This window comes from Tetrao urogallus (genome assembly GCF_951394365.1).
Source record: "Tetrao urogallus genome assembly, chromosome: 1".
Taxonomy (NCBI): domain Eukaryota; kingdom Metazoa; phylum Chordata; class Aves; order Galliformes; family Phasianidae; genus Tetrao; species Tetrao urogallus.
This window is the reverse complement of record NC_136813.1, coordinates 21571363-21584894: the sequence shown is the minus strand read 5'-3', so window position 1 is coordinate 21584894 and position 13532 is coordinate 21571363. Positions and strand designations below refer to the sequence as shown.

Sequence of the window (13532 nt, the reverse complement as noted above, 5' to 3'; positions counted from 1 at the left end):
GAGTGTCTGAGAGGATACACTTCTGTGGCATGGACATGTTTTCATGGTAAAGTAGTCTTGCTGGCTCATCTAATTTCACACTGGTTGCAGAAGAGTTGAATAGCAGTGCTTCTAACACACTCCTGACATAGGCAGGTTCACACTAGCATATTAAACGCATCTGTCATAGAATTATTTCACTACAGTATTGCCCCAGTCTTCTTGATATACAGAAGGACAAAGGCTCCCCAGGTAGCCACCATACTATTGCCAGGATCCTTTTCAGTCAGATGCATCTGGCCTCTCACATGCCAACAGGACAGAAACACTCCATTTTCAATCACATTCATATCTCTGGCTAACACATTTAGCATTGCTTCCTTATAGCATCACAATAGAGCTCTACTATAAACTACAGAAATTATTCTGTGTAACAGCTCTTGAGAAACTGAATTTGAAGCCTAGAGGCTATGATGTCATTTTAGCTACTGCTTTGCTTTCACATTTGACTTCAATTTCACATTTAAGAATTGAAAGCTCTTAGCCAAGGGACTGTCTCAAAAGATATTCAAAATTGCTGCTTGTTTCTCACCAAATTCTACAATGCTAAAACATTACCACATGAAATAATCAGTAATGACATTTTTACAACAGATTACCAATATTCTGTGTTTCCGCATACATTCCCTGATTGCTCCCTACAGCTCTCTTAACTGAAGTAACCACCCTGCTACATTCTATTTCTGTTCTATTTTTTTTCTTCTGAGAACTTCTAACCCCAATTGCTAGTTACAGTAACTTGTTTCAAATCATACTAAAGAGGTTGTTTCAACAGTTAATGGCTATTCATTTGATTCACACACTTAGACATTTCTTATTCAGCTTCCTCTTATACTTGAAAGGTTGACACCGACATAAAAAGAAAAAAAATTGTTATGGGCAGCCAAAAAATGGAATTGAACTTCTAAGTGAGGAATACATGAGAAATGTCTCAATGAGACTGACCCGGGAAGTCCTTTCCAGCATGTTCCTAGCTGTTCTTATTGTGTTTACTGAAATGTGTTCAGAAACCATTGCAAAAATGCACAGTATTTGAGTATTTGATGAACATGCATTTTCCAAAAAAAAAAACCTCCTGAAAAAATTGCCAGTAGAACAGTTGATAACACAGTAACAGAAAAGGAGAATGAAATACCTTCTTCAGCTGCACACCAAAGTATATCTCACATATTCTATCACTGTGCTCTGAACTTCCAGCTAAATCTTTATCACCTGCTGAACAGCAGACCCCTGCCACGTTGCCTGTGACTAAGTGGTAATTATGATGAGGAAATGAAAAGTGGACTACAGTCTCCAGATTTATTTTATAAATCTCTAGCTGTGTTGATTGGTGAATAGCAGTAGGCTTTGTAATGCTAAATGCTCCTGTGAGCTAAAAAAATAGGCCACGCAGTTTTCCTAACAGTAAGTGGTAGAATAAGGAATGTATCACCCTCTGGTTGAATTGGGTTATGGTCAGGAATAGACACAGCAATGAAGGAAAAGTAGTGCCTGTAAGCTCAGGTAAGTAACAGGAAACATAATAAAGTATTCCATTAGCAGTTAAATTAATGAAGCTTGCTTTCCAATGATCCGTGTCCTACCTTCACTGTCTCTGCAATGCATTCATCTTGGTTCTCTTACATACTACTTTTGCAAAGAGAAGAGGGGGCACTTGTGTCTGCAGTTCACGTCTGAGGCATGCACAGACTGGCCAGCTGCCCATCACAAATAAAAATGTATAAAGCCTGAGTTTCATGTGCCTTTATCCTAGGTGGGTCCTATGTTTACTGCAGATGTTTTAGAAAGTTGAGTATCTTCAAACTTCTATCTGTCTTTCAATTTTTTTAAATGTTTTTTTTTGGAAATCATAAAAAAAATCCCACAAGTCCACATCTTTTTCCTTTTTTTTTTTTTTGTTCTGCTGGCCTTACCTAAAAAGAGAGCATGTAGTAACAAAGGGAGGTGAAGGGCCCAGTCTTCTCTTACACTGTGGTCCACTACCATCTCAGTCATGAAGATGACAGCAATATTGCACCTGGAAATTAAATCACTGGATCAGTTTGACACTTCTTGGAGATGGGAAAAAAATCAATGAGACAACTATTATTTCAGAAGAAATAAAATCTCAACATTGTAAAATTCAGTACTACACACTTCCAAATGTGCAATATTTCTCAATATGATTAATGTTGAAGTAACTTAGTTACAGTATTAAGCAGGTAAGTATCTATTACTGAAAAGATCATTTAATGTCAATACAAATGATGTAAAAGGAATTTCATAATATACATAGCCCAGTTAGAATAATAGATCAAATAGAAAAAAATGCTATGAATAACAGTCAAACAGGCTCAGGAAAGACAAATTTCCCTTTTCTCTTTTGGCTTTGTTGCTTCAGTCTGATTCTTAGAGTGATGTCCTGTACTGCAAATAGACTTTCTGGTACAAATCAGGAAGAACTGCAAGATGTATTTTAACATCAAAGTGCAGGAACTCAGGAGAAATTTGATTCATTTTTTAAATGTTCTGAATGGTGGGACAGGTTTGTTCAGTGATGGCCAACCAATAAGATGAAGCATCTCACTGTCAGAATGAGAAACTGCTCACCTGTGAAGGGGTCCTCGGGGTGTGATAGTTTCTGGGAGGTAGTCTACAAGTGGTGCCCAACATCCTCCATTGTAAGGCATAGGCAGGGGATGTGGTTGTTTGGTTTCAACAATATTCAGTAGCCAGCTTGTATATGGAGAAACAGGGTCATCTGCATAGAAAAGTATTAAAACAGGGTTCGGAAAAACCTCGTCAACAATCTTGAAGAAATAATAAAACAGAGTTTATGCTAATGCATCAGCTCAGCTGTTTGGAATAATGTGATAAGATGACATTAGGTTTGCAAATTCCAGCGTTCAATAACAAGTGATGCATTTTTAATCCCTCTTTCACGCTGCTGGAAATTAAGCACATTCCAGGCAGACAGTACTGAATTGTACATGCTGCAGCTGAATCCCTACTGTCACTTAGTTGCTTTGGATCCAGATCACAAACCAACAAGCAACAGACTTTCTTTTCAAAAATGAGAGGAAAGTTCAGCCAAGGAAGATGTCGGAAGCCATCTGCTGCAAGGAGCTCTGTGCCAGTGACACATTCCTGCAACTCCCCACCAGCAGTACCCTGCTGAGTGATGCTACAAAGGCAGAAAGAAAGTGTCCCAGATTAGGAAAAAGATACAAGGAATATAAAAATCATTCTCAGTAGGGTTGAATTACTGAATTTCTGAAATATGTGTTTAATTTCACTTCAGTAGCTGCTGTACTTTAATAAATAGGATTTTTTATTCTTCCTGCTTATTGCAATGATAGTCCAGTAAGCTGTTTTCACCACTTTCTGTCTTTTCTCAGCTGTGCACAGCTGAGCTCATCTATCTTGCATTTTATTCCCTTTCACTCTTCTTGACTTTCCCATTAGTCAGTTTTTAATTCTCAGGTCTGGCAGTCTGCAATAAGATGCCATGGAAAGCATGCTCCTGAGAAATGCCTAACCGTTGTCCCTCATGAATTTGCAGTGAGAATGATATTTTTTTGCTTTGTTGTGTTGTTGTTACACTTAATTTCAGGTAGGTTTGAAATTCTCACCACTCTCCTCAGCCTTTTAGTTTTACCTATATGTACCTCGTCCTTGTTGGCTTTGTCACAGGACACAGTGTTTTGATGATTCAAGAAGTACCAGAGCCAGTTTTTCTATTAAACATCACTAAATGATTTTGATAAAATGTCACCAGCTTTCCAGCTCTTCAGCAGCTCTTCAATACAGTACCTTCTCCTGCAATTGGTACTATAACGCCAACTTTATTATTCCCATTCTTCAGCCCTAGACTTCCAAGAGACCTTTCAATTCTTTATGATTTATACCTCCACTTGTTTCTCTCATCCTCTGGAGGATGATTTATTATTTATAGATAAAGCAGAATAAAGTGCCTTGATAAAGTAGCAAAGTACAGCAAGTGCACTTACTCATCTTATGAGGATTAACCAGAAAACATTTGCCAAATGCTTTTCACATAAAAGCACTGCACAGTTACTGTTCATAACCACCAGATTAAGTGTTTCACATAAAACTGTTTCCTAAAATCCACACTAAGATCGAGTTCCTCACTTACTTTTTCATGGATTTATGTAATGGACCGAGAAAAATAAAGAAGCATTTTGCACCTTAACACACAACCTTTTCCTGAACAAGAGTCCCTGTCTTGGAGGAATCTGTTTCCTATTTCTATCTTCAGCAATGCGCGTATGCGCGTATGCTCAAGTAGATGGAGAGGAGGGACCAACCAAATCCCTGGAAGCCCAGGCTGCCTGCCCAAGGGAGCAAGTTGCACTTTTTTAATGGAGGCTGCATTATTTATATTCCAGCTTGACAAATGATACAAAAATTACTTTCTATACAGAGATCTATATACATGAGCAAAAAGAATTAAATTTTACATCTAGGTATTCATATATTTGTGGAAAGAACCCCTGTTCCTACAAAGTCTGCAGGTGCAGGAAGGAACAATCATTTCAGCAGTGGTTGGAGGAGAAGTTCCAAAAAACCCAAAGAAAATTTCAGCATTTTAATTCTTTTCATTACCAAAAGCCCTTGTCAAAACCAGCTACTTGTGAGAAATGTTCTGATAATATAAAAATTTTCTGTTTTGAAAGGTTGCTCATGCAGATCAGATTAGTGCTGGTACTCCAATTAACATCTGCTGAAGAAATTTAATAACTGCGACACTCAAAGACAATTATGAGAACCAGATAACTGTAGTAAAACCCGATGAGTTTAATATGTTGAGCACTTGCTATGTGTATTTAAATACTGCAGAATGTACATATTCAGTATTTGGTAAATACTGTACTTCCTAATTATGAAGAACTGTTACTGATACAGTAAAAGTCAGCCTATTTCTCTGTTTTGCAGACAAGTATTGACAAAAAAATTATTTGTCTGGAAGAATATATAAACTCTTCTACCTTTTATGTCAAAATACCATCTCCAGCTGGTGTCCTTAGCACCAAGGAAACACGTTATGGCCTCTGTATTATTTTACTTGACTCAACTATGACAGAAATGAATTTTTGTGAGAAAGTCTTGCCTTTATACAACTGGTTAGGTCTTAACTGAACTCTATAGGTTGGCTTCTTTATGATTCACTTCAGAAATCAGATAGATTATCCAAATGGCAAATATGTAATTCAATAGTAGACGGAAATATCTTGGTTATCTTCAAGGATCTGCTAAGAGTCTACTCAACAGAAATACACAATGAAGAACAACTACACTCTGGAGCCCTATTTCATTCCCCAGCTATCAGAGTTTTACCTATTGTAGGTAGATATTGGTTGCAGACAGCAGAGAAAAGCTAAAAAAGGTAAGGCTTTGTTTTGGAAGTTACTAAATCCTTTCTTCATCTACAATAGTACTTGAATTGAAGGGAAATGCTGGCAAAGGGAGCAATTCAAAGTACTTGTTGCAATGCTCTAAGATGTTTTTCACCTTGCTGTGTACGGTGCAGTGTGTTACTGCCAGGAGAATTCTCTGTTATTGCCTTCAGTGAAGTTCCCTTGCCTTTAAGTAGGTTTGACTGAAGTTAAACAAAGGAAATAAATGAGGTATGAAGGTAAAACAGGGACACACTCTTCATGCTGATGATACATTGCTATTTACACAGAAGTTAAACAGAGAGCCTCCCACAGTCAGAAGAATGTTTTCCTCTCCCATCAAACAACAGAACTTTAATCAAATTGAGTAACAGAACTTACTTTTGTCATCATCATAAGATCCTCCGGAGCTATTACTGTACCTTGATTCTAGTCGAGTATGTGCTCTGACTACATTACTGAACCTTCAAATACAAGAAAAATCTTCATTAAAAACACACTGACATCAAACATCTGGGCTTTATGTACGTGCTTACTTTACAAAAAAACCACTTCCTCATGCATTCGCTTTTATGTGGGAGTAGACAAAACTCTGAACACAATGTTATGCTCATAAAAACAGGCTCTTACAAGACTTTTCTGAGAAGTTCTAAGAAGGCGCTGCTGGGTCATGAGCTTGTAAAATTTAGCAGAGGGGGAATTCTCATGCTGCACATGGCTGCTTTGCTTGAAGTAAGAAAGTGTGCTGAAGTTGGCCTGGATGTAAGCTGTTTACAGTGGGTATCTTGTCACAGCCCACGTTCATGGCCAAAATTCTGGCAAAATGCTAAACCAGTAATTGACTGAATAGTCGAGCCTACACAATTATCAAAGCAACAAGAATGGCAGCAGATAATCCTTCAGTAGGATAATCCAGCAACTGCAAGAGCGTGTCAAGCAGAGTCGTCATGGAATATTAAAGATAGAACAAACTGTTCACAACTGTCCTCAAATGTGCCATGACAAATAAACTGTTTATTGGTGCTTCCTTCATTTGCCTATGCTGTCAGTGTTATCAGGACCTGAAGTGGCAGTGAGAGGAGCCATGCTGGAGGCTCACACCAGTGATGATGTAAAACACGATGGTTTATGCAAAGGTAGGAAATTAACTGTGTTAAAAGAATTTTATCAAGCAAAAGAAGCCTTAAGGTTCTCTCCACAACATTCAGTACAATTTTTTACTGATAATGTGCATGCATACTGAAGGCCATTTAGTTATCCATTCATATATTATAAAATTTCCAAAGCAGACAGTCTCATTAGGGCACAATAAAAACGAAAGAAAAAAAAAAAAATAGAGAAATATGTAGAGAGAAACTGATATGAAACAAGTGAAGAATAGGCCATAGAAACAGCTTGAGAGCAGGGCAGATTTTTTAAACAAACACACTCTGTGAAACTCTCTAATACACAGTGATATTACAAACACGATTCACTATGTCAGATGACAGGCACTGAGATAATATTATACTATCTATCAAAAAGTTAAACATTAGAACTAAAGTTAATGCAATATTATCCTGTTAATCTATGCTATAACTGAATGCTGAACTTGTACACACAGAAAATTCTGGATCACTGAGAGATACTTCAAAGGCCTTTCAGCCTTTCAATTAACATTATATTGCTTCTGCATAAAAATAGCCATGTTATTAGTTTTGTGTTATTTCAAAGTACCACCATTAATGAGAATTGTTGGTTTACAATCCGCTTCTTTCTGTAAACATTATTTAATATGCCTTGGACATTCTAAGACTGAGTTCTAAGTTTAGTTGAGAAGTACAGATGCATTTATTATTACTACCATCTTTAATAATGTAAATGCCAGCAAGGAATTCTAAGAAATTATTTCACATGACTATCTGAGCTTTATCATGCAGTCTCTGGCAGATTTAACTATCAAAAACCTTCATTTATATTACTCATGTAAGCAATGCTGAAAACATAGTTAGATTTGAAGTAAGCCAGGAAATGAAATTTATTCAACTTATCTTCAATTCAACTAAAAAGTAATCTAAATCTAACTCTACACACACAAACATGCACACATACAGTACACAGTCTGAAGGACAGAAATGTTCCCTCATGTAACTGTTTCTGTACCATTAAGCCTCAGCCTTTGAAAGGTGGACTGGAATGTTGAAATTATACTAGTCACTATCAGGAGCAACAGGCTAATGTAATACTAATACACTTACTAATAAATGCTATTAGAATTCATCCAAAGTTCTCTTACAAATATAAGTGGGTTTCAGTAAGAGAAAAAATACACGTCTGTGCTTGAGTATCAGGTGGGCTTCAAGCTTTGCATTTACACCTTCATCGCTTGATAGCATTTGCTATATGTAATAAAAGATGAGCATATGGTTTCTAAGCAAAATATGTTACATCATTTTCCTCTGCAAAACACTTCATCCAGAAAAATGGAGCAATCATGGACATAAATCTCACACAGAATCACAGAATCACCCGGGTTGGAAGGGACCTCAAGGATCATGTAGTTCCAACCCCCCTGCCTAGCAGGGTCAAACATACACATTTAGATCAGGTTGCCCAGGACCCCGTCCAACCTGGCCTTGAACATGTCCAAGGACAGGGCATCCACAACCTCCCTGGGCAGCCCGTTCCAGGGCCTAACCACTCTCCTTGTAAAGAACTTCCCCCTAACATCCAACCTAAATCTTCCCTCCCTCAACTTGGATCCATCTAAATCTAGATCTCCAAACTAAATTTTACTTGTCTGAAATAAAAAGGCATCATCTAACCTGATTTTTAATAAATACTTCAACATACATAATTTCGTACAGATTCATTGAATTTCTCTCTCCTTCGTAGATAATTCCAAGGAAAACATGATCCAAATAGCACAATTTCTTCAGTGTAGGTTTAACATATGTTCAATTGCCATATATTTATTAAACAACAGTCAGGAGCGAGAACCATGTAAACAGCTTTTTTATACATGTTCTCATTTAAAAACGGTTTTACTAGGACACTGCCACTTAGGATCCTTCTAAACATCATGAATTTTCAGAAAACAAGCTGAACTTTGCTCAACATCTAACCCTTAGACCAGGAAAACACACACATTTTGGAGAAAAAGAAGTCACAAACCTTTCATCAGTCTCTTTCACAATTCTGTTCTCTTCTACATCAGGAAAACTATCTTGGCCAGCTATAACAGTGTTACTGCTTGAGGTGGTTCCTGTATATGAGAAACAAGAAACCTGTTATTTGCTGCAGACAGTATGCACAAATAAAAGCATATAACTTTAACTTCTTCAGTAGTCACAGCCAAAGAGATCATGCTGCTAATACAACTGCAATACAACTTGCACAAAAGAATGAATACTGCTACCTCTACAAAACATGATCTGCTTGCATGGCTGAATGAGCTGTAGTTTACACGCTTCGAGAGGCAGATTAACACAGTGATGCTTTTCAACTCCTTGGATTATGCTCATTCTTAGCTGACCTAATTCGTTTACCAAGAACCTGGCAAAACATTGGCAAGGTTGAATTTGGGCTGAGTTTCTCTTACGTAGCTTTGACTATGGCCGATTGAAATAGCCCCAGGCCTTTGAAAATGGAATTGCCACTTGGTTGAATTTCTTGGTTTTCAGCTGTTAGTTCTGTGATGACTTCATCACCAATGACAGCACTAGTGATGCCTTCCTGTTCCGAGAAACTAGTGAGAGCAATAGAACTGCCTCATGAAGTATATTAAATGTATGTTTACAAAACTTATGCAACATTAGGAATTTAAAGGAACTGTAATTTAGATGTGCAACAAAGCCCTGAAACTTGCACTTTATATAAATACACATCTGAATGGGTACAAAAGTAACCAGGAAACATTTTTTCAAAGACTTGGAGACTGGAAAGAGTAAAAAACACAACCAAAAAGTATACTTAGATCATACCAGAAGCTGCAGCTGAGGCTTTGTTACTGGCAGCAAAACGGTAAAATGGAGGATTATCACAGTGCTGGACTATTGGGTTCACTGGGTCAGTTTGCTGCAGCTCAAAAAGAAGCTCCTCCATTGTCTGAATCGTATTATTGCGACATAGATATATTGCAACCTTTTTTATCTAGAGAAGAAAATTTCAGTTATTGAAATCTGTCCAAAGAGAATTTCTAAAGAAATAAACATATCATACATTGCAGAACTGAAAATATCCAGAATGCAAATGTTACTGTTGATCAGACACACAACCACACAACTGCATTCTTCTTGTTCATAGAGAAATACAACTGCTTGCTTTGACTTCAAGACCACTTTGCCAGCTGAACAAATCTGTGTTCTAATCACCTGAGAGGTTTGGTTACCATCCACAAATCATCTGTTTAGATAAATAATTTGTAATACAAACACACAAAACCAACTAACCCTGTATCCACAATTTAAGGATATCAGCACTGACTCTGAATCATACTCCTGGATTTACAGTTTAATTATATACGACCGCTGATGGAGATGAGTCTAACTACCTTACACAGAGCAAGGATCTCATCTATAAAGCCACATCCACCCAAAAGTTCATGTCTGTATTTCCAGATATGGTTGATGTTAAAGACAGGTAGGTGTAGCCACAAAGAGTAGGTCAGGCTCTCAGGAGCTACTTGTATCTGCAACTAAAGTAATAGGATAGGGGAAAACGGCAGAGCAACTGTGTATGTAGACTTCATGCAACCTGATTTGAAAAATCTGAGAGCATAATTTACAGAAATACAGGTAAAAACACCTTTTGTGTTACTTAACAAGGCCTCAAACTTTACAGTATGCACAGCAGTAATGTAGACTGCCCAGAGACTGACATAAAACTAGTCTGAAAATGTCAATGACTACTAAAAACGAAGACTTTTTCTGGCTCAAAACCATTTTCATAAAGTGCAGCAGCTGAGAAACTATATGGAGAAGCATTCTTCTCTGCTTGCCTTCTTTTTTTTAAAGATGTCCCTAAACAAATACTTGTAACAATGCTAATACATTGGACTGAATTGGCTTTTGATCTCAACAAGTATTGCTGCTCTTATAACTAATTTCTTATTTAGAACTTCCTGCTGCTTCTCTTTCACTCTTTATATTTTTCTTTTCTTTTTATTTTTTTAAAGTAGAGAAAATGGACATTCATAGTCTGTTTTACCCTTCCATGCTATATGCTCCCAATGACTTCCCAGATACAACTCAATTTCCTTTCAGAGTCTTGTTTCTACTTGGGCTCATGGTGTTATATTCAACTACTTTCTCACCAAAAGGGGTCACGTACTTGACAGTAAAGGTCTCTGTTGAAGGGTTTCCTGAATTTCAAATTTTCTAAAAAGTTTTCAGTAGATGTAAAAGAAAGAACAGGTGAGCAATTTACATCAGGGCACTGGGAAAAAAATGCTTAAAGAAGGTGCAAGTATAAAAGATGAAACAATGAAATCAGCTGCTTGAAAAAATAATAGTAATTAAAAAAAAAGGAATCAAGGAATGCTTTTGGCTTAAGCACACACAAGCAGAACAGATGGCTGAAGTCATGAAGCAGCTGGTGACTGCCTTGAGATGGAGAGGGCTCCAAAGGGAACGGGGTAAACTGGCAATCCTGCAACTGCAAGATCTTTTGAGCCCAGATGAGCTGAAGCAGTGCTGATAAAATGTTTGAATTATCTTTATTTGCAAAACTGTATCTGCTATTTACATGCTAATTGGAGATACGTGGTTATGGCATCAACTGTCTTGAATAGTTAACAGAGTCAAGTACAACTTCTTATCTGTAAACTCCAGGGCATTATCAAAACACTGAGCAGATGCATGCGATAAGCTTGGTGTATTTTCCTACTCCAGACAAAGTCAAAATTAAAGGGCAATTTGTAAGCACAGTCAGGCTTTATGTTCCTGTGGAACTTGAAAACATTTTCAGATTTTGCAAAATCTGAGAAGAGGGCTTAGAAGGACTTTGAAGAAAGAAAGATGGGCGCTATGAGTAATAAGAGTTGAGGTAAACTGCTTAAAGCTGTGGGATGGAAATACTTTCGGAAGAAGGACGTGATGAAAGTTCATAACTCATGGAAAGATCTTTGATACCCTCAAGGTATTTGGAATCAACTCTTTTATCTTCTGCTCATACAAACACTGAGCTTATTCTTACAGCTACACCGCTTTCAACCTTTCGTCTTGATTAGATGAGTATCACTGATTTTGCACATACTTCATACTTCTACTGAACAGATAATGTGGATCAGTAGGCCCCCCGAATGAATGGAAACCAACAGGATCTTTATGATGCATAAGCAATGTCTCAATTTTTTTTAATGTTCTTCCATATTTCCTTTGTTCCATTACGCTTAGCAGTCAGCATAAAGAAAAACTTGAAGAAAAACATTATCTCAGCAACTGTAAACAAGGCTTTTTCGGTAAGTTTGATCACCTTAATATTCATTTCCAATTTATTTCACGGATATTATCACAAAGAGACTAATAAAACAGCATAGTGTCACCGTCCTGGAAAATGTACTAAATTTAGATTCTCTTTCTCCCAGCAGCTGAGCAATGAGGCACGTGGGAATGGGGCTATCCTGCTTTTCTCAGACAACCGTGATTTTATTTTAACTTAAATAATAATATCCTGCACAGTTTGATTCATACATTGCAGGAACAATTATATAGCTCACAAGAGCCATGCAAAGGCAAAAGTTGATATGTTAAATTATTTTTAAAGGTTAGGTATGCTGTTGCCCTTGATACTTCCCACAGTAAGATTTATTCTGCGAAAGAAGAGAAAGTAACACTTCCTTAAAAGTTTTTTTCCATTGCTTAAATTACTTTCAAAATGTATCCAATAGTAGTGCAAGCTAAATGCCACCAGAGAAAAATTTTAATTGTTTACTATTTTTACTTCCCCTAATTTTTCATGCAAGTTATTTAACTTTTAACAAGTCATTCACCCTAATTAATACAATTTTAAACATATATGCAAATTGCATGTTTTTACACAATTCTGACATGAAAAAAAAAATCAAAATTTTTAAAATCAATTTTGGTAGTTTATGGTCTGTCCTTGTTACTTGTCCCTTACAGAGACAAGCAAAGATGTGCCTTGCTTGTGGGGAGCACACCTCTTGCTTGAAATAAGGCATGCTCCAATGGTAAGGACTGAGATTCTCACTGTTCATTCCCTTTTTTCAGTATCAGTTTCTTGGCTCATTTCTTTACTCAATTTAATCTGCATAGTGTGCTAGGAAATACATAGGTGCTGCTTAATCCTAAAACAGAAATCCATTTTCTGCAAGGGACAGCTGCTTTCTTCATTACAACCCATGTAACCAATAGTAAATAAAGTGCAAGAACTTACGTAAGGTAAAAGGATGGTATCGCTACTAACGCCACACAAACTGATGAGAAACTGCAGTGTTATTCTAAGGTTGTTACTCCATTTTTCATTGTTGGCCAAAGCATTCCAGACATTTTCCATCTCTGGTCCAGGAATTTCATCTCCATACTGCAAAGGATCATAGGAACACAGTTCTTGAAATGTATATAGGATATAAATATGCAGACCTCCAAACTGCAGGCATGCCATTTTTTGAGCATTTTCTCATGCAATATCAACAGTAAAACACTGGAACAACTGATAAAATAGTGTTTTCAATAACCACTTGACAGAGGTGGGAACATACATTCTGTTTAAAAGAAATACATTCTATATCCACTTTGAAAAACAGCATCTTTGTCTGATGAAAGCACACTTATTCACTTTGAAACAAAACTATGTTTTTTGGAAGCAACTTACTTGACGAACTGTTGGTGGGTGGCAAAGGTGAGACCTCAACACATCCAACAACAGATCCCATAGAATTCCTGTTTTCACTCCATGGAATTCCTCTAACAATAACCTAGAGACCCTGTACTAGCACATCATTAATGACTGAATATCATGTCCTCGGATACAAAGCAAATACCAAAAACTGTTTTGGTGGTACAGCCCCTATATTACTTGAGGCACACACTGGTTTAGTTACAGGGCCTCAACACGGGGCAAAGAAGAAATCCTGAGCCAATTGCAATGTGTGCA

The 13532-nt window shown here is 37.2% G+C and overlaps 1 protein-coding gene across 2 annotated transcripts in view; it reads right to left on the bottom strand.

Moving 5' to 3' along the window:
* FRY (FRY microtubule binding protein) overlaps positions 1–13532 on the bottom strand; it is a gene marked incomplete at both ends in the record, with an annotated part of 159987 nt that overhangs the window by 50171 nt on the left and 96284 nt on the right. For both annotated transcript variants that reach the window (XM_079549123.1, XM_079549124.1), the window contains 6 exons: positions 1953–2056; positions 2629–2779; positions 5817–5899; positions 8589–8679; positions 9398–9566; positions 12813–12959. In XM_079549123.1, coding sequence (XP_079405249.1) covers positions 1953–2056; positions 2629–2779; positions 5817–5899; positions 8589–8679; positions 9398–9566; positions 12813–12959 — 745 coding nt within the window. The remainder of the gene's footprint in view (positions 1–1952; positions 2057–2628; positions 2780–5816; positions 5900–8588; positions 8680–9397; positions 9567–12812; positions 12960–13532) is intronic.